The following is a 21,346-nucleotide window of genomic DNA, read 5'->3' on the forward strand; positions in this document are numbered from 1 at the left end:
CTCTCAAACCTGAGAAGCCTTAGAAAGCCTGGAGGAAGTACTTTGGGGTGGGGGTTGCTGAAGACCAGTTAAATATAAGGCTGCTGAAGGGCATAAGGCATGGCAAAGGGAGGGTGGGTGGCACAAGACAGATGGCTGGTCCCCACACTCTACCATTTCCTAGCTGTGTGACCTTGGAAGAGTTCCTCTATCTCTCTGAGCTTCAGCTTCTGCATATGAGAAGCAGAGATGTTGATATCTTAGCCACAGGTTTATTGCAAACATGAAATAAAATGACATGCATAAAACCCTATAGCAGATGTCAGTGTCCCACCTCTGAGCCACTTTGGAGGCTACCTGTAGACAATTCCCATACATGCCAACAGCTTCCAGTGTTTCTCTGCCTGAAGGTATTCTTTGGCAGTGGTGGTTTGCCTGGGCCTTTCTTAGAGCAAATAGGAAGTCAGCATCTCCAGGAGAGGCCCTCGGTGAGGGAAAGGAATCAACAGGTAATATCCCAACATCCTCACCCCAGTGGAAAAATCCTGGGGTATGCCCTACACAGTTTCTCAAGAAGTCCCAGCTAGACTGAGTCTCTACTGCACTCAGCGGTAACTTGCTTATCAATACCGATTTCATTGTCTTTGTGTTTTTTTTTTTTTTTCTTTTCCTTGTCTCACTTTCCTTCTCCCTTATTGATGAAATCATTTCCAAATAATGCATTCTCAGATTGTGGTCTTAGGGTCTGCTTTTGGGGAAACCCAAACAAAGACGAGCATCAAACCCAGTGCCTGGCTCCTTAAAAGGGACCCATCACCAGCACCCTACAGGGTTCCTCCTAAGAACCACAGCCCAGAAATTATTTGAGTGGTTATTTTCTCAATCCTCCCAATGGAAGTGCATAATTCATATCATTCTAGATGTATGCAAGAGACACTAATTCATGAGGAATGCCTTAGGGTATTTGGGTTCCTCCTGCTGCTGCTGCTAAGTCACTTCAGTTGTGTCTGACTCTGTGCGACCCCATAGATGGCCTCCCACCAGGCTCTCCCATCCCTGGGCTCCATTCTGTTGTTAAAACTCCATCTGTAGGGCTGCTGTGTAAAACTCTTAGAACAGTGCCTGGTTCTAAATTTTCAGCAATGGTGAGGTGTTGGCATCACCCCCATGGGTTTGTTGGTAGAGAATGCAAATTGTCCTCCAGTATCCCAGCTTCCTTTAGTAATCAGAACCTGTGGCTGCCAAGTCTCCCTGAAAACTAGGTGTCTCCATGTGCCAAAGTCCTAGCCAAAAGATTGTGAGAAGTGATACAGGCAGGGTCTGCATCAGAACCTTACAAAGAAGCTGCTTGGCCTCCATCCACCCTTTGCCTGCTTTGAGATGGCAGAGAAATAATGGCAACTGGAACAGCTGTCTTGATATCAAAATGTATGTTGAGGATAACAGAGCCACCCCGCAAATCCTAACTGTTCACTTCGGGGCTGTTGTGGGAGGGATAAATAAGACCCCATCTTATTTCATAGTATTTTAGGGTTTTTCCTTCCAGTCGCTTCTCCTCACTTAACCGACCAGCCCAAAGACAAACATGGGGTCAACGGATGTGAATTTTTGTCTTCTTTCAATTACCCATTGTGTTGACCATGTGCCCAGCACTGTGCCGGAAACTGAAATCACAAGATGAGCAGTATGCAGACCAAACCCCAAGGAATTCAACATGTAATTAGATAGAAGGATCGAGAGACAAAAAAAAAAAAAAAAAATGCCAGCCTTCTGTGATAAACGCTCACACAAGTGTTGTGGAGGCAGAGAGGAGGGAGCAATTACTTCAGGTCCTAAAAAGGATGGAAGCATTTGCCAGGCTATAGGGGAGGGAGTGGGATGGTAATGGGAGGCATTCCAGGGAGTGGTAACAGCATGTGAGGAATCATGAGAGATGGTGGTGGTGCGGGCAAACATGGACATTTGAGCGAAACAAGCTCTAGGTCCAACTTTATCATTCACTGGCCGTATAGCACCCTGGAAGCTCATGCTAATATCCTGGGTCAGTTTGCATGTCTGCAAAGAAGAATAAAAAAGTCCTGCTCTAATTTAGGCTTAGGGGTACTGTAAGGGCTCAATGATGGAACGTTTTGAAGAGCTTATAAAGAATGGTGCAAATGCTAATTACTGGCATCGTCACTTGTAAAGCCTAGTTTGGGACATTTTTGCAGGTTGGTTATGCTCAGCTTCAGGGAGGCAAATAGGCTCTGGGAGAACTAGTGCTCTGAGGAAGATGGCAGGGGCTCTGAAACTTCCCAAGAGAAAAACCCACTTTTTGGAGAGTGGTTCAACTTTCTTCATGGCTTTTGGGCAATGCACATCAAGTATCCTAAAATGTCCATTTTCTTTGACCAAGAAGCTCTATTACATAAAATGAAACAAAAGAATTGCAGACGCTACAGAGGTTCCTGCACAAGGTTGCATGCCGCAAACCTCTGCACCACGTTCAGGATGACCTATATCTGAAGGGCCTGAGGTCCTTAGGCTTTCAGAGTGTTCAGCCGACGTTTTCCACTGGGAATTGCCCTTCACCAATGGAACAGACTAAACAGAGACTATAGAACATACACTTTGTTTATTTTTGGCATTATTATTTTCAATGGCTGAGTAACTTTCCATTATGTAAACATATCACATCTTCTTTATCCATTCATCTGTCAGTGGACATTTATTTCCATGTCTCGGCTATTTTAAATAGTGGTGCTATGAACACAGGGAGGTATGTATCTTTTCAAATTATATAATTTTGCCTGGGTATATGCCTAGGGGCTGGGTTGCTGGATCATATGGCAACTCTATGTTTTAGTTTTTTGAGGAACTCTCCAGAGTGGCTGCACCAATTTACATTCCCATCAGCAGTCATAGATCAAAAGTTTGTTAAATTTATTCGTATTGGAGTATAGTTGCTTTACAATGTTGCATTAGTTTCTGTTGCACAACAAATTGAATCAGTTGTACATATGCACATATCCCCTCTTTTTTTAGGTTTCCCTCCCATTTAGGTCACCACAGAGCACTGAGTAGAAGTCCCTGTGCTACACAGTAGGTTCTTATTTGTTATGTATTTTATACACAGTAGTTATCTACTTTATACACAGTAGTGTATAGAACCCTGAGAAGGGAATGGCAACCCACTCCAGTATTCTTGCCCGGAGAATTCCATAGACAGAGGAGCCTTGCAGGCTACAGTCCATGGGATCGCAAAGAGGTGGACACAACTGAGTGACTAACACTTACTTATTTAGTGTAGAGAACATATACTTTAAAATGATCAATACTGCCTGGGTCGTGGGAGCACCGGTGATGTTCTGTATTTGTGTGCATTTCCAAGTTTTTGAGACAGACTCCACATTACTGGTCAGCTCTGGTTTCCAGGCCATTTGCCCTCTGTCTCCCTCCGATTCCTCCCTCTGGGCATTTGGACCTGCGGTCCTTCTACCTGGAGCCCTCTGCCCCAGAACAGGAAACCCTTCCCCCACCAACTTCAGGGCTTTGCTGAAATGTCACTTCTTTGGTGAGGCCTCCTTAGATCCACCTTATTTAAAATATAAGCTAACTCCTCCCTCAGCTCACAGTCCCCACTTCCCTGCTTCATTTTTGTCCATAGCATTTGTTCCCACCTGACACACTTTGCATACCTACAACAGCTGCTGCTGCTGCTGCTAAGTCGATTCAGTTGTGTCCGACTCTGCGAGACCCCATGGACTGCAGCCCCCCAGGCTCCTCCGGCCATTGGAGTCTCCAGGCAAGAACACTGGAATGGGTTGCCATTTCCTTCTCCAATGCATGAAAGTGAAAAGTGAAAGTGAAGTCGCTCAGTCTTCTCTAAGGTGTTCTAAGCATGTGTGTGCTAGTCTATGTGTTTGTGCACAGAGTCTTTGCAACCCCAGGGACTGTAGCTCACCAGGCTCTAAGCATGTAGTAGGTGACTAACAAGTAGTAGTTAAATGGATGACTAAATGCATGAACAGGATCATTTCAGTTTCTTCTGGTTTCTGCCAGGTTCTCCTTTGGGGTGGGAGTGGGCATAGGCGTGGGGCAAGTGGTGGGAAGTAGCAGCAGCAGATGGAAGGGGAGGGTTACAGGAAGAAGAAGGGGCTCTTAAATGATGTCACACTGAAGGCCAGATACCAGCTTCTCTATATTGGCGGGGGGGTGGGGGGTGGGGAGGGACAGGTGGCAAAGGGCTCTCAGTGTGGCCCTCAGGTTGAGAGCAATATTTGCGGCAAGAACATAAGGGCCCCAGGGCAGAGAGAACTAAACCAGGAAACTAGCCTTACACACAAAGCATCCGGGTTTTGAGAACACTCAAGAAAAGGTAGCAGCTTCCGCGGTGGCTCAGTGGTAAAGCATCTGCCTGCAATGCAGGAGATACAGGAGACTCGGGTTCAATCCCTGGGTCGGGAAGATCCCCTGGAGGAGGGCATGGCAACCCACTCCAGTATTCTTGCCTGAAGAATCCCATGGAAGAGGAACCTGGTGGGCTACAGTCCATGGGGTTACAAAAAGTCGGGCACAACTGAGCAGGCACACAGACATACACACAAGAGAAGATAAGAGCTGTTCTCAAACACACAAATGGGTAACCAGCCCCAAGAAGGTGACCCTAGGAGGTTGCACTGGGTCTCCTGAGTAGAAGTTACAAGGGCTCCTATTTTGTTTTGGTGTCAAGAACTGTTCCCTTCTCCGCCCTTGCACCCTCCATGAGTGCTGTCCACCAACGGCCAGAGTCCAGGCTTCACTTGTTCCTGGGATGAACTTTTAATCAGTGCCTTCAACAGTTACCAATTAAGTGGATTTACTCTGTGTCAAGGGTCCTGCTCAGGACTTTGAAAGCAATGAAGACTAAACACTATTCAAATAAATAAATACATATACAACTAGAAACTGTGAAAGTACAAACTGGGTTGCCAGAGAGAGATCTAATTCAGACAAGGGGTCAGGGACCTCTAGGGGACCTCCTAGATTTTTGAGGGAGCCCAGAATGGTGAGCACGCCTCCAGCCAGTGAGATGGAGAAAGGGAGCCCCCCTCCAAAGGCCCTCAGAAGCAAGGAGTGACGTGTTAGAATTGGTGGGGACCTCAGCGCACTTTGGAGGAACAGGAGGTCCAGAGACTTGAACTGACTTGCCCACGGACACACAGCAGGTCGGTGGAGCCGTCGAGAGTTGGACTATCAGCTGAATCTCCTGTGCCACCTCCTGAAGTCACGTGTCCGCCTGGGTGCCTCACCCAAGAACTGTGTGCAATGGGGGCCACCCGCAACGGGGACAGGGGTGAGGGGGTGGGGGTGGAGGTTGGGGGGGGCGGGGCGAGCTGCTGCTAGACCCCCGGAGAGATGGGGAAAGGGGTAGGGGCGGATCCGATGACGTCATTTCCGGGGTCAGGGTATATAAGCGGGGCGCGAGCATGCCCCAGTGCTGCAGTGCCCGAGCCCAGTGCGGAGGGCGGGTCGACAGACAGACGCACACGGAGACGTTGCACCACCAAACCCCATCCCCGCGCCGGTGTCGCCGCAGCCCGCCCGGAGCGAGCAGTCCAGCCGGCCCTCGCCCGAGCGCGCGCCGTGGCCGGCCCTAGACCGCCAGCTGCTCGGCGCCCCGGCTTCGCCATGCGCTCCGCCGCGGTCCTGGCGCTTCTGCTCTGCGCGGGGCAAGGTGAGCGAGCGCGGGCCCTTGGGGGAGAGGGTCCTGGACGCCCCTGACGGCCCTGAGGTCCAGGCACCGCGCCGCGCCGCGTGCCCCTTCATGCCTTCCCTCCGGCGCGGCGAGTTTTCAGCGCCACGGACAGCGCCCCGCCTCCCACCTGACCCCGCAGAGTGGCCTCGGCGCAGAACCCGCAGACCTGACTCTGACTCCGACTCTCGACCCCGCGGGACAGGGCTCCCTATCGCCCCCACCCCACGTCTGGGCTGCTTTGGGGCCAGCGCCGGCTCTGCGCTGTGGCTGGCCAAGGTCATCTGGGGAGATGGGAGGACCGCTGTTGGCTCCCCTTTCTCTCCCTTCTTCCTCCTGCTCCCCACCGTCTGTCTGCCCTTGACTTCTACCCCTCCCAGTCCTCCTCCTCCATCTCTTCCGCTCACCTCACCCTCTTTTCCATCACCTCTGGGGTCTCTCTGCGTCACCTTTACCCTACTTCAGTCCCACCCAGCCACTGGCCTGTTTTCATAGCTCTTGGCTTCTGCCCCCACAGCCCCTCCAGAGCATAGCTTTCACAAAGGGAAGGGTTAAGGCTCTCAGTGCAGCCTGTGGGAGCCACCCCCATGAGGGTAGCAGTTGGGAAGGGAAATAAAATCAGCTCCGCATCTCATTTGAGTAGGGATGGTCTTAGGGAGGAGCGTTGGGGTGAACAGGCCCCTGATGAACCCAGTCTGGAAGGACTGGGTTCTCCCTTCAGAGCAGAAGAGTGACCCCCGCTCTCTTTTTCTTCCTAGTCATTGCCCTGCCTGTGAACAGCCCCATGAATAAAGGGGACACTGAGGTAAGAAGGGGGATGGGGATGCCCCAGGATGGGGGGGCAGAAGACCCCAGTGGACCCCTCGCAGCCAGTTCTTGGGCAGCTGCAGGAGTCTGGCATCAATCCAGGAGCCAGCACTGCGGCTGCTGAGCCTGGGGACAGCTTGCAAAAGAAGATATCAAAGTCTGCTAGATTTTCCTGCTTGCCTGCTGCGGGGCCGTCCCTGGCCTCCTGTGAGTTGGGTGTGCAACCTGGTGGGACCTGTGTCCTACCCACTGGGCCCAGGAGCCAGGCCCACTGTCTTGAACACTCCACATCTTGTAGGCCCACCACAGGCTGGTGGGGGTGACTGCTCTGAGGTTGTGGTTGTCCACTGTCCTGCGAGAACAGTCTTCATCTGCCTGGCTCTGGCCTCCCCCTTTGCTCTTCCCCAAGGCTCTGCCAGCAATACACCTACCCCATCCCACAGTTGCTAAAGCCTTGGCTCTCTCAAAGGTCCACAACGAAAACATTCTTGATCATGGCTCCAGCACCCAGGCCAGCTGGGGCTTCTGGTGGAGGTCACCCAGGAAAGGACTTGGAAGACATTGATGGGGGCTTCTGTAGCTAGCAAGAGACACTGTGTTGGGCATATACCCAAAATTGATTCAAGTCTGAGTTGGGGCTGTTTTTCCAGCTTCTGATGTTCACAGATATCTTCAGTTGTGAATTAGAGAAATTCTACTCCCTGCCTTTTTAGGAACTATTTTCTTTAGAGAGGCTATAGTTGAAACCCAAAGCATCAAAGAGATTTCAACCTCAATGTGCTCATTTAAAATTTCCTATTCACTAGTTACAGACAGACCTAAATTGAAAAATCCGCTGCCACTCATTGTAGCTGTGTCATCTTGAGACAAATCCCTTGAATTATCTGAGCTTTCCCTTTTCTTGCTATAATGACATTTCCTTTGAGGGAAGTTGTAAGGAATGAAAAGAAGAAAAGTCACTCAGTTGTGTCTGACTCTTTGCGACCCCATGGACTATACAGTCCACGGAATTCTCCAGGCCAGAATACTGGAGTGGGTAGCCTTTCCCTTCTCCAGGGGATCTTCCGAACCTAGGGATCGAACCCAGGTCTCCTGCATTGCAGGCAGGTTCTTTACCAGCTGAGCCACCAGGGAAGCCCTGGTAAGGAATAGGACTCCTGCGAATTGCTGACACATAGTTGGTCCTCAGTAAATAAGCATTTTTATTCCTAGCCTAGAGCTTCCTTTCCTGACCTCCCCATCATTCTTGGGACCCATACCCAATTCGTCTCTCCCAGAATCTGTCCTCATGGACTTGTGGTTATCTGATATTCCCAGTGCAAGGTTTGTGGTTGCAGGAAGGGGGCAGGCTTTAAGCCGTTCCTTGCCAGGCTCTTTATGGGAGACACTTTGGCCATCATATTGTTTGCAGCAGCCTAGGTCAGAGACACCAGAGCAGCTGGTGAAGACCCGTGTGTTCTATCTAGGATGCCATGACTACCGTAGAGCCTGTCTGCCAGTTTGCTATCCTGGATCCTTGAACGGGTTGCCTTGGCATCCCATAGACATAGCCTTCCACCCCCTCACTCCTCACTGTGTTGCCTGATGCTTGTCTGACACTTCCTGCTCCTCTGCCCAGCTCTAGGCAGCTGAAGCAGGCTGGAAATTGCGAATCCATCCCTGACTGTGTGTGGCACTCCATGCGTTACAGAGTATTTTCCCATCTGTGCCCCATCACCCTGGGAGGGGAGTCAGATCTTCTCACTCACATTTTATAGAGGAGGAAATTGAGGCTCAGAGAGGTCAAGTCACTTGCCCAAGATCACACAGCTAGGATGTCACCCTACAGTTGGCACCATCTTCAGATATCATCCATTTATCAGATGTCTGATTATCCACAGCACCTTGCTGGGCCCTGGACACGATTTTCAGAGAAATGGCTGCTGTAGGCTTGGGATGGGCACCCAAATGTAGTAGATGTATGCCCACATTCAGCCAGGGAATTCAGCCGGTGACTATGGAGCCAGGCTGTGAGGCTGTCACTCCCTGCCTGGGACAACCCCGTAGATATTTAGAGACAGTTTTCCAAGTCTTGTTTCCAGTAGGAAAGAGCCAGGAAAGGCATTTTGTTCTCCTCTGGGTGGTCCAGAAAGGCTTCCTGGCAATAGCTGACCTTTGGGGCATCTGCAAGACTGAAGTACTTTTGTGGGACTACATCTCTAATGCCCAGGAGCAGCTTCCCCATCTGTAGAGAAACACTTGGGGTGAGAGGGTGCGGGGTACCCACCCCCACCTTAGAGGGGCTCCTGCTGGCCAAGTGGTTGGCGTGCCTGGCACCTGGTAAGCACTGTATGTGGATTTTTAGTATTACTGCTATTATTGTCCAGCTTAGGAAGCACAGCTGTGCCCCTGAGCTAGGCATCCATGGAGTCCTGAAAACAAAAGTGAGCATCCTCATGTCCTCCTTAGAAATTTGCCTTGGAACTTCCAGGGGCTGAGCCCCACACCCAAACCAGCCCCAACTGGCCCCATTCTGTTCCCAGGTGATGAAGTGTATCGTCGAGGTCATCTCTGACACACTCTCCAAGCCCAGCCCCATGCCGGTCAGCAAGGAGTGTTTTGAGACGCTCCGAGGAGGTATGGGCCAAGCTCGGGATGAGGGGCTGCTGCCTGCTGGGCTGGGAGGCAAGGACATGGGTGTGTGGCTTTTGATGGAAATCAACAATTCAGTAGTCACTGACCAAGTGCCCACCTCAGCCAGGTCTGTGCTGAGCTCTGAGTGGTACTGAGAGATGAAGCGCGAACAGCCCTGTGTGCCTGGAGCTTACAGTCTAGCAGAGGGGAGTGATATGAACACAGTTCACTAGAATTCTGGGAAGAATGAAACCAGGGCTGGGAACAGCAAGCCCCCAGAATGTGAGCTCCCTGTGGGTGAAGATTTTGTGTGCTAAATCCCTAGTGTTGAGGACAACCACTGGCACCTGGTAGGTGCCCCTGTGTGATGAATAAAGGAATACTGGGGGTGGATGAGCATGAGAAGGGAAAAGCTTTTGCAAGGAGGCAGTCAGTGTTGCCTGGATCCAACATTAGCATTAGGGTTGGGATTTAAGAGAAAAGTGGGAAACCAATAGGTAGAAAAATGAAAAAGAGGGTACTCCAGGTGAAGTAGACAGCTCAAGCAAAGGCATGGAGATGGGAAAACAGGTTGTGTTTAGAGACACTCCTGTATCACTGCAGGAGATGCCATCTTTTGGCAGAAGTCTAGGTGCAGGGACAGTGGCTGACCTTCCTGATACAATAGCAAACTTGGAAAGGAAGTCGTTTCAGAAGTGTTATCTCCAGACCCAATCTTGCTGCTACCACCAGGGTTTTGAGTTTCCAGAATAAGTTCCTTGTGCTCAGCTGAAAATATTGATGGCAATCTCTTTCTCGGCTGTCTTCTGGAAACCACCCGTAACGACTCCCCTTCATTGCAGATGAACGGATCCTCTCAATCCTGCGACATCAGAATTTGCTGAAAGAGCTCCAAGACCTCGCTCTCCAAGGTATTTTCCAACCACTGCACATGAATCTGGGTGAATTCCAGTAACTGAGAGTCAGAAAAATCATGATGGAAGGTTGAGCAAGGTCTTGTTTCTGATCCTCACTTACCACCTTTTCGTTATAGGGTGGTAAGGTTGGGTCCTCTGTGCCACTTGGCCCAGTCTATCATTCATGCACTTACAGAGATCAAGGCCCAGAGAGGTTGAGTAACCTGACCAAGATCACACAATAAGTTAAGGACATCCCAAGACCAGATGCAGCTCTTCTAAAAACCTGTAGTCTCTGGAGTTCAGCCATGTTAGAGGGGGCACTTTCAAGACTAGGTTACAGAGAGGACTTCTATTCTGTTTAATGGGAAAGAAATTGGTCTCCAGGAGAGAGGAGGGGCCCCTTTCCCCTTGTGAGCTTCCGCTCAAAGGGGAGATGGGAGAAGCAGGATCTTGCTTGCCCCAAAACACAGCCAAGACTTCCAGTGTGCTCTCAGAGTGAGGTGTGTCTTTCTCCAAGAGGTTAACAAAAATCCACTGATGCTCTTGGGAATGGAGTGATTTTTGTGAGGTAGTGAGCTCCTTATCACTGAGGATATTCAAGCAGAGCCCAGATAGGATACTGGGAGTGGAGGGTTAGGCTGATGTCATCCCATGGAGTTAGCTACTCTGCCCAGCCTCAGGCTCCTTCCTGGGTTCCTGTGAGGCATAGAAGGCCTCCTGGAAAATTGGAAGAAATGGGTCCTGACCCTGCACCTCCTGTTTACTTGGGGGTTTACTTGGCTGTTTATGTGGGGGTGGGGGCATGGGCACCCTTGTGCCTCTCTCTGAGAATGGGCCCTCGAGCAGGAGTCTCGTATCTCCCAGCAAAGGAAGTAAAGGCTCATCTTCAGGGCTTGGCTTGGATGGGGTGGGCTGGGGCACAAGGCTGCACAGGCACAGAGAAGGCCCCTATTCTGAGGCCTCTGGGGCAGACTGGGCCACATGTACGAATGGAAAGCAATTTGGGGGAAGAGGTGAGTGAAAATAATCACAGCTGGAAGGCTCCCTGAGGCCCTCCCCAAGTTAGCACACTGTTGTTCCTCTCCCTCACTTGTCCTGGAGGAGATATCCACTGCATGTGGTTGCTAGGATACAATATGGTAATTTTTAAATTAATTATTGAATGACATTATATTTAAATAATTAAATGTAATGTCAATGAAGACTATGATAGGAAGATGTGTCCCAAAACATCTGTTTACACATATACACACACGTGTGTGTATTCAGTATAAACGGTGTCCAGTATACAGGTACATTGTTGTTCTCTGTTAAAAGAGGATGACATAGATCTACATGTCTGTCCATCCATCCACCCATCTACCTATCCACCCACTCCCTCTTCTGCATCCTCATAATGCCTTCTGCACACCTCTGTCCTAGCATTTACGATGCAGCTACCCTGTTTTATGGATGAGCACCCAAGTCTTGGATTGCCCAGGTCACCCAAGGTCACAGGGCAAAGGATTAACCAGGAGGTGTGAAGCTTGCTCGGCCAGGGGCCAGATCTGGGCATAATCCCTGGTCCACAGCCACTATGTCAGGCACCTCTGGCCACCCCAGAAATTCCCATCATAGGGAAACCAGCACTGGCTGCAGAGTTGGCCTGGCCAGGGCCACCGTCAAGAACCAGAGGTGGGTGGAGACAGTCAGAGGAGGCAGCGCAGCCTGGGTTGATGCAGACAGGTGTTCTGCCTGGGCTTATGGGGGTCCATGAGGGCAGGTGTTGCCTGAATCAAGAGCCGCCACTAGGGGACAAGCAGTCACTGTTACCTCCTGCTACAGGGTTCTTTAGCCCAGAGGTCCCTAATCTCTGGGCTGCACAGCAGGAAGTGAGCAGCGGGTGAGCGAGTGAAGCTTCACCTGTATTTACAGCTGCTCCCCATCGCTCATGTTACCGTCCGAGCTCCACCTCCTGTCAGATCAGTGGCGGCATTTGATCCTCCTTAAAGCTCGAACCCTACTGAGCTTGAATCATCCCCAAACCATCCTCCCGTCGACCCGATCTATGGAAACATTGTCTTCCACGAAATCAATCCTTGGTGCCGAAAAGGTTGGGGACCACTGACCTAGCTACCAGCCAGGTCCTAAGGGTCCCCCACTCCCTGCTCCTGCCCCTGGAGCCCTCGACTCTGAGTCTTCACTACTCTGTGAGGCAGCAGGCAGGGCGTGTTCTTACCTCGCAGGTGAGAAGCGGAGAGGTGGTGGGGTCGTGTGATGGGCCCTAGCTGGGAGAGGGCAGCCAGCCTTCCCCACCACCCCCACCAGCTCCTGCCCCCTCATTCTCTCACTGGGCAGGCCCAGAACAGGACGTGCCCAGTTTTACGAATGAGGAAACAGAGGCCTCCATTCTCACAGCCAGCCGTGCGGGGCTCAGACCAAATGGGACGCTGTTCTCGTCTTCTTATCCAGGAGCCAGGGAGCGGACGCAGCAGCAGAAGCAGCGCAGCAGTTATGAGGATGGACCCTCAGAGGGGCTCGAGAAGCCAGACGACCAGGCCGAGCCGAAAGGTCAGTGCCAACCCGTCTGGCCAGAGACCAGGGGCGGGAGAATGAAGAGAACAGAAGTTACAATAGACCGAGGCTCCCGAGCAGTCAGAAGCCCCTCCTTTGGGTCCTGTAAGGAAGCTGTTATTGCCTTCTCTTTCCGAATGGGGAAACTGAGACCCAGGGAGGTTGAAGTACCTTTCCAAGGCATAACTGGAGATGGAACGTCTCACTCCGCAGCCCTTGATGGGTCCCATCTGCCCACCCCAGGTGCTGGCACTCTCGGGCAGGAGGCCTGGCAGGTGGGCAGCTTCAACTCTTCCCAGTGGCCACTGAGGCAGGGCCCCTGCCCCCAGTGCCTGTCCTCTGGGGAATTTAGTGGTGCCCTGGCATAGCCTAGGGGCAGCAAGATCCCAGAGGAGTAGGTTTAAAATACTAGCTGAATCTGGATCTTTTTTTTTTTTTTTTTTTTTGCCCGCGTCTGGTCTTTGTTGCTGCGTGTGGGCTTTCTCCAGGTGGGGTCAGTGGCGGCCTCTCTCAAGTTGCCATGTGCAGTAGTTTTAGTGCGTGGACTTAGTTGCATCACAGCATGTGGGATCGTCTTGGACCAGGGATTGAACCCCTGTTCCCTGCACTGGTAGGCAGTTTCTTAACCACTGGACCACCAGGAAAGTCCTGGATCATCCTTCTTGAGAACAGAGAGCTTTTAGGGGTCACAGGGATCATGGCTTAGGTCAGAGGGATGCTCTGTTAAACTCACCTTTCTGTCTAGAAACAGTCACACACTTATCCTCACAGCCCTGCTCTTTGCACGTGGAAGGTGAGTGAACAGGGCCAGTTCCTAGAAGCAGGGACCTCAGCGGTCATCCGTTGGGGCTGGGAGGGGAAACCTGCCAATGTGCCCTCACATGGGCCAGGGCTGTCACCCTAGTGGCTGCTTGAGGCTCGGCAGGGACTCACACATTTTGGTTCCACGGAAACGAGTGTCTGGCTGACTCTGGTTGTCTGCCATGGGCTGTAGGAGGGGGAATAGTGTAGCGTTGGGGAGACAGCCACATGTCAGTGCAAAGGGCACCCTGTACTTGGCATTCGGAGGTTTGGGTTCAAGGCTCAGCTCTGCCATCTGTGAGCACAGACAAGTCACCCTACCTTTCTAAGGATTGGTTTGAGTTTCTGTAAAGTGGGCATGGGAGGACTTCCACCTGGAGTCCTGGAGTCAAATGGTGGAATGTACTTGGTAGTGACTTGTTTGACAGTAATCATTTCTAGCAATGGGAGGGATTTTTACTAGATGAAAAGCTGTCTTAAAAGCAGGTACAAGTAAATACCTTTAAATGAAAGCTGACAAATACTAAGGAATAGAATACTTTCACAGGACGCTCAAGATAGAATGCTTGCAGAAGGGAAAAGGAAGTCACAATCATGGTGCCCATTACACAGAGAGGTTAACTTGCCCAAGATCAGACCGCAGTTCAACTGCTATCTTAATTTTAAATTCAGGGCTCTATCTTCTGGGGTCATTTTCAAGGGGTCATCACATCCTCCTTCGAGAAGTAGAATTACAAAGAAAGAAACACAGTCCCGTTGTGCTGAGGTCAAACCCATACGTGGAGAGGGCAACCCTAATTCTCTCATGTGTGTCTTGGGTTGGGGTTGCTGGAAGCCTAGGGATACAGTGACTAAGATCTGAAATTGGGCCCCGGGGAGATCCGATGTGCAGCCTGGTCCTCAGGGCCTGACTTTGCTCTGTTGTTTCTGTAGAGGGGATGGAAGAGGTGTCCTCCAAGGATGCTGCAGAAAAAAGAGACGATTCTAAAGAGGTGGAGAAGAGTGATGAAGACTCGGACGGAGACAGGCCTCAGGCCTCCCCAGAGCTTGGGCCGGGGTTCAAGGTTGAGGAGGACAAGCAGGCCCCTGGGGAGGAGGAGGAGGAGGCCCCCTCCAATGCCCACCCCCTAGCCAGCCTCCCCAGCCCGAAACACCCAGGCCCACAGGCCAAGGAGGACAGCGAGGGCCCCTCCCAAGGTCCAGCCGGCAGGGAGAAGGGCCTGAGCGCAGAGCAAGGGAGGCAGACAGAGAGAGAAGAGGAGGAGGAGAAGGGGGAGGAGGCCGAGGCTGGAGAGAAGGCCGTCCCGGAGGAAGAAAGCCCCACCACCGCAGCATTTAAACCACCCCCAAGCCTCGGCAACAAGGAGACGCAGAGGGGTGAGACTGTGTATGATGTCTGAGACTTCAGCGGATGCGTTGGGGAGAGGGGGATGGGTGGAGGGAGGTGCCCTGATCCATAATCTCATTCTGCCTTCTCAACAACCCTGAAAGGTAGGTATTATTCCCATCTGCCAGATGGGAAACCAAGGCTCAGAGAGGTTAAGTAATCTGCCCGTGGTCACACAGCTGATTTGTAGTACACGCAGAGATTCCATCCCCAGGTTTGTCTGGTTCCAAAACCCTGCACCTCCCACTAGTCCACATAGCCCCTCTCCACCCCCAGGAGGGGAGAGGGGCTTTGCAGGGTGAGTGGGTGGGATTTGGGAACTGAGGGGCAGCATGATGGGAGGGAACAGGCTGGTCTGGGGACACTGCTAGCTTCAACCAGGGCTTAGGAAAAGGTCCTGGCTCCTCTTGAGGGGCTGATCAGGGTCTTTCCTTCCTCCCCAGCTGGGCCATCCCTGGGTTGGGTCTCCTGGGATGAGAGGGCTAAAGGAAGAGATGACTTGGAGCTTTAGAGGGTCTTGTAAAGCATGGTGTCGAGGTGGCCTATCCCTCCAAGGGGTGTCTGTTGTGAGAGGCTGAGCTGGATCTGGTGTACGGGGTCTATGGTCGCAACAGTGGCCACAGAGAGACCTAAGGGAGCGGCAGGGACCCAGAAAGGTGGCAGCCACTCCCTTATTCTCCCGCTCTTGTCTACCAGCTGCTCCAGGTTGGCCCGAGGCTCTGGCCGTGGATGGAGCCAGGAAGATGGGGGCTGAGGAGGCCAAGTCCCGTGAGGGGAAGGGGGAGTGGGCACACTCCCGGCAGGAGGAAGAGGAGATGGCAGGGGCCCAAGTCCTCTTCCGAGGTGGGAAGAGCGGGGAGCCCGAGCAGGAGGAGCAGCTCTCCAAGGAGTGGGAGGACGCCAAGCGATGGAGCAAGATGGACCAGCTGGCCAAGGAGCTGACGGCCGAGAAGCGGCTGGAGGGGGAGGAAGAAGAGGAGGACCCTGACCGCTCCATGAGGCTCTCCTTCCAGGCCCGGGGCTACGGCTTCAGGGGCCCCGGGCTGCAGCTGCGGCGAGGCTGGAGGCCAAACTCCCGGGAGGACAGCGTGGAGGCCGGCCTGCCCCTCCAGGTGCGCGGCTACCCAGAGGAGAAGAAGGAGGAGGAGGGCAGTGCCAACCGCAGGCCAGAGGTTGGTATGGGGTGGGAGCCAGCCCTGGGCCCTGCTGTGGGGCAGCTGCACCCAGACGTGCTGCCCTACATCACCGAGGAGACACTGTCCCCTTGGAGTCGGGACTGGAGAGGCGCCTGGACAGGGGGCGCTCAGGAGACTGGGAAGGCCAAGGAGAAAAGGCGTGTCGGGGAGGGGGCACCCAGGAAAGCTGGCAGACAGGCAGACAGGAGACAAAAACATTCAGATCAGCACACAGAAGCTGAAGAGCTGGCGAGTAAAGCAGATCCCAGAGGCCCTGGGAGGGACCTTTGTCCGAAAGGCGTAGGGAGCCTCTGCAGGTTTGGAAGTGGGACAAGAATGGATGGATGTTGCTTGGAGTTTTAAATAGAGAGAGTCTGGAAACTAAAGGACCTGGCGGGGGCTGACCTGGGAGGGCCACTTGCTGCCTGGGGGAATCCAGGCTCGGGGCACCACTGGCCTTGCGAGCTGGGAGGGCAGAACAGGAGGGGGCATTAAGGGACAGGTGGTGTCTGGGGAGGCCCTACCATTGGTCCAGCTGTGTCCTCCTGACCTCCAGGCAGTCCAACCACACCCTCTTCCCAGGTTCAGTCCCTGCTTCCCACCCCAGTGGCAAAGTGGGGAGGGTCTGGTGGTGGCTGGCGGGGGAGGCATGGGCGTGTGCCAGAAGACCCGGGGTCTACCTCCTCCTAGCTGGGTGACCTTGGGCAGGTCGCTCCCCTTCTCTGAGCCTCATCGGTTCCCTCATTTGTGAAATGGGGGTAAGAAGTCCTCTCTGCCCACCTCATTATCATGATCAGAACGCACGCGAGCTTTGAAACCCTAGCCGTGCCCAGGCTACTTGGGAAACTCAGAGGGGTGTGGAGACATGTTACCATGGGAGGGTATGGGATGGGACTTTGGGGCAGGCTGGCAACACCACCTTGGAGCTGGGGGAGGCCTTGTGGGGGTGGTCCATGGTTCAGGCTTTAGTTCTCAGAGGAGCATCAGGGCCTTATGGGGGCTGGGACGTATCCAAAGCCCTGGCCCCAGTGCTCTTCTCTGCCCACCCAGAAGACAATACGGCCCTTTCCTCAGGTCCCCAACCCATTCTCTGGGCCTGAGACTGGGTCTCAGCAGTCTGAGGGAGAAGATGACTCCTTGGCAGCTGGCGCTGAGAGTTCATCTGCCTGTGTCCCCAGGGGCTGAGGGGACAGGGCTTTGGGAAGCAGCTGCTTGCCTCCCAGCCCTCCCCAAGGCTGGTACCTTTCATCACTGCCTTCCCCACCCACAGAAGCTGGGGAGAGCCAGGGGCCCTGAGGGACTGACTGGCTTCCCTTCTCCATGGGCAGAGGGGCCCTTGGACCACAGGCAGGAGAAATAGGGACCCGAGTCCTGAGGACTGGACAGGGCAGGGCCCTCCAACTCAGCCCAAAGGTCTTAGAAAAAATGACCCCAGAATCATAGAACTCCTGCCTGGTGGGTTACTCCAAGATGGGAGCCACTAGGGCCCCCATTTCATTGGCAACCATTATCTGTCTCTTCTCACTGGGCCTCAGGCAGGGACTCCTGGAAAACCACCCCTCTCGGTCAAAGCTGGGGTCTGGCTGACTCCTGCGGTGACTCTGAGGGCATGCTCCTGTGGGCGTCAGTCCCAGAGAGTCCCCGGCTGCCCTGGACCACCCTGGTAGCCAGAGCTTGGGGACCCAGTGACGGGGACAGAGGATGGAGGCCCCGTCCAGGCAGTGCTCACATCCCTACCCTGCCCCTCAGGTAGGGAGGCCTGCAGCAGACAGGACACCCAGGCATGGCCTCACCCTGGAAGCCACTGTCACAGCCTTAGCCTGGGGTTGGGGGACTTGAAGCAGCTCTGAAAGGCACCAGAGGCTTGGTTTCCCACATGCCTGCCAGAGCCGTTGAGGAGGAGGTGGGCCTGAATAAGAGTCCACCAGGGAAAGTATGGGGTCAGGGCACACACTCCTGCAGGCCAGCTTCTCAGAGCGGTGCAGCAGGGCAGCTTCACTGTCCCCATGAAATAGATGAGGCTCAGAGAGGCAAAGCCACACATCCAAGGTCACACAGCTGGGCCAGGAGCCACCAGGCTGACTGTGCACTCCACACTCCAGCGCCCGGGTGACTCTGGGGGTTCTCTCCTAGGACCAGGAGCTGGAGAGCTTGTCGGCCATCGAGGCGGAGCTGGAGAAGGTGTCCAACCAGCTGGAGGAGCTGCGGCGGGGCTGAGGCGACAACTGGCCCCAGTAGCCAGGGCCCCAAGAAACCCCGTGGTCCCGGCTCTGTTGTCCCCCCTGCAGGTCCTGGCCAGACGGCCCTGGGCACTGCTTCCGGGAGGGAGGCTGCCCCCAGCCTGCCCAAGCCCAGCCCACCCCATTGCCCCCATGCTCTTTTCCTCCTGCTCCTGACCCCTGCCCCAGTGCGTCCCGCTGCAGGGCAGACCCCTTGCCTTTCAACGATTATCCTGTCTCTGAACACAGGCAGCCTTCTCAAAGTTTCCTAGAACCACTGGGCCTAACTGCAATAAGTACTGACCTTTAGGTGAAAGCTGAGGACTCCTGACTATATTGTGTATGACATTTATCTAAGGGAAATAAATCTGCTCTGGGCTCTTTCCTGTTTCTCTGAACTTGCCCCATCTTGACTCGAAGTAGGGTGGGATGGATGGATTCAGGCAGAAGGACAAGGGGAGGTTCAGTCCCCCTGGGGTGACTCTGGGCCACTTTCCAGCCCGGTGATTGGGGAGCAAGAGACACTGCTGCTTGGGACATCAATTTCCTCATCTGTGAAGTAGGGGTGCTGACACCTGCCCCAAAGTGCGTATGGGATTAAATAACACTTCCCCCATCTCCCCAGCCACACGTGAGCCAGGCCAGGCAGGGACGGGGCTGGTTTGGGAAACAGCCTCTGCTCTGTGCTGGATAGATCCTGACAGTCCCAGGTTAGTACCCGCCAGCAAGGCCACAGGCCCAGCCAGCTCTGGACTTCCTGACTCAGGCCTCTGAGCTGCAGGCCCCCTCTCGGCACAAATCTGTCATCTCCTCTGACCTGAACATGCACAGGGCTCTGGGGCATTTGAAGTTCTTGAACTTAACAGTTCACTATAGCGCTGTAGTCTTGGTCTCAGCTTGGAGAACAAGGAAACAGGCTCAGAGGATGAGTTGAGTCATCAAAGTCTCAGCAAGAGTGATGCCCCAGACATGTAAACACGGGGCTGTAGAATTATGAATCAGAACAGACAGGCTATTCTGCTGGACCGGAGTGGACTAGCTGAATATCAGGGCCAATTGTTCAGTCATTCATCAAACACTTGTGAGCCGCTGCCTTGAGCCTGGCAGGCCTGGGCACACAGAAATGACCTGGACAAGCCCTGACTTCAAGAAATCCACTGCCTGCAGAACGTGGGTTTTGACATCAGACTGCAGTTGGAATCCCCAGCCTAGCTAGAGAGCTTGGATGAGCATTTCTGGTGCTCTTGCAGCCTCAGTTTCCTCATCTACAAAATTGGGATAATACTTTTTAGCTTCTCACCAGATCATGGCAAGGATTCGAGGGGTCTAGAGAGCCTGGACCAAAAAACCATTGCAGTGATGACACAAGTCGTTTGAGGGGGTCTTGGCAAGTCTGGGCCTCTCCTAACCTGGTGAGCGGGCCCACTGCTGTTGACACCCATCCGTGAAGCACAGAGGGACTCTCCAACGAGCTGGTACCATGAGGTGTTTATTCACATTTCAATGAGACAGGTTTATAAATCCCCCCACAACTCTGACAGTTATCGAAATGACAAACACGACACTAAATGTATTCCACTAGTCAACGGTCACAACATCCACCTCCAGGAACAGTTAACAAATAGAACACGGGACACCTCGTCCCTGAAATACCCCTTCCTGAAGACGGGCCACCTGTGCCATCATCACATGGGGCAAACATGCAGCCGAATCAAAAGAGCCAGTGGTTCTTGGTTTTTACAGAAGCGATGATTTTATAGACAGTATGTATAGATTCATATAAACGTTATATACATACATATGTACACAAATGAAGTACAAGCCAGCTTGGGGTTCTGACAAGCATGGCTCATGAACGGGATCAAAACAAGTAGCGTTTGTCAGAAAGCACAGGTGTTACCACTGAAATTGGAGCTGCCAGTGTCTTGGGAGAAGCTTTCCCAAAGAAAGCCTGCTGCAGAGAACTGGGATCCACACCGGAAGCCTAGGTGGGTTCGGCTGTGGGAAGGAGACAGTGCCTTCCAAGTCACCAGATTGTGGACAACTGGATGTAGAGCGAAATTGCGACCATTTCCGGAAAAGGCCCCAGGTGGCCTGGGTGGGACCTGGTGGTGGAAACCGGAAGGAAGAGGGCCTGGTGCTTCCATGCCAACAGGCAGCTCTCCAGTGAACTGTGTGTCGGGGGAGGGCCATTCCGAGGCGGGGCACCAAGCCTGTGTTGCAGAAGGTATGACTGATGGGAGAACCACCTTTCTGGAGGCCTCTGTTGCAGCATCTTAGACTCAGGCTCTGGCCTGGGTAGGACTATGCCTGCAGCACAGGGCGTGGCCAGGCTCCCCAAGGGCGTGGACAAGCTCCCTGAGGAGGCAGAAGCCCAGAACCTTCAAGGCTGGATGCACTCCTCTGTCTCGTGGTAAGCCATGTGCAGGGGGTGTGTTCCTTCAGGACACTCTGCTCAGGGTCTCTGGAGCATGGGGGCCCTTGAGCCATGGCCCAGGAAGGGAGAGGAGCTATCGGGGGTCCCACCGGGTGAAGGGTCAGTTTCTAGCAGGAGAAGAGAGGGCAGATGCAAACCCCAGGGACACCAGAGGAGCCATTCAGTGGGTTCTCTGTGGATAGTGTGATTCCCTGAGCCAAGGCCCAGGCCCCCCAACAAGGACAATACATACAGTCTCCCTTGGTCTCAGAGGGGCCACCTGGCAGACAACAGCTGCTCTTCCCAGCTGGCTTGAAAACTACAGCTTCCTGCCAGGATCCTTCAATCTGCCATAAACCGTATTTGGCAGTCCTCTGGATAGAAAAGAATCCTTTCTCAAGGTTGTTTTCTCCCTCACTGATGAGATTAACTTAAACAATGCCCCCACATAACTCCTTGGGAGACAAACCTAGACAGCATATTAAAAAGCAGAGACATTACTTTGCCAACAGAGGTCTGTATAGTCAAAGCTATGGTTTTTCCAGTAGTTACATATGGATGTGAGAGTTGGAACATAAAGAAGGCTGAGCACTGAAGGACTGATGCTTTTGAACTGTGGTGTTGGAGAAGACTCTTGAGAGTCCCTTGGACTGCAAGATAAAACCAGTCAGTTCTAAAGGAGATCAGTCCTGAATATTCACTGGAAGGACTGATGCTGAAGCTAAAGCTCCAATACTTTGGCCACCTGATGCGAAGAACTAACTCCTTGGAAAAGACCCTGGTG

General features: G+C 53.1%; 1 protein-coding gene across 2 annotated transcripts; it reads left to right on the forward strand.

The window, feature by feature from the left end:
- The first annotated feature begins 5,436 nt into the window (after nt 1-5,436).
- On the forward strand, nt 5,437-18,544 carry CHGA (chromogranin A). 2 transcript variants are annotated; one of them, XM_004017959.6, is made up of 8 exons: nt 5,437-5,674; nt 6,451-6,497; nt 9,022-9,115; nt 9,955-10,023; nt 12,463-12,561; nt 14,299-14,742; nt 15,449-15,924; nt 18,061-18,544. In XM_004017959.6, exons 1-8 carry the CDS (start codon nt 5,629-5,631, stop codon nt 18,142-18,144), a joined length of 1,359 nt encoding a protein of 452 aa, XP_004018008.3. In that variant the 5' UTR covers nt 5,437-5,628; the 3' UTR covers nt 18,145-18,544. The 2 variants fall into 2 exon arrangements, with proteins under 2 accessions (XP_004018008.3, XP_027813137.1); XM_027957336.3 differs by having other exon boundaries at nt 15,449-15,864.
- The last annotated feature ends 2,802 nt before the right edge of the window (nt 18,545-21,346 follow it).

Source organism: Ovis aries, chromosome 18, assembly GCF_016772045.2.
Source record: "Ovis aries strain OAR_USU_Benz2616 breed Rambouillet chromosome 18, ARS-UI_Ramb_v3.0, whole genome shotgun sequence".
NCBI classification, from domain to species: domain Eukaryota; kingdom Metazoa; phylum Chordata; class Mammalia; order Artiodactyla; family Bovidae; genus Ovis; species Ovis aries.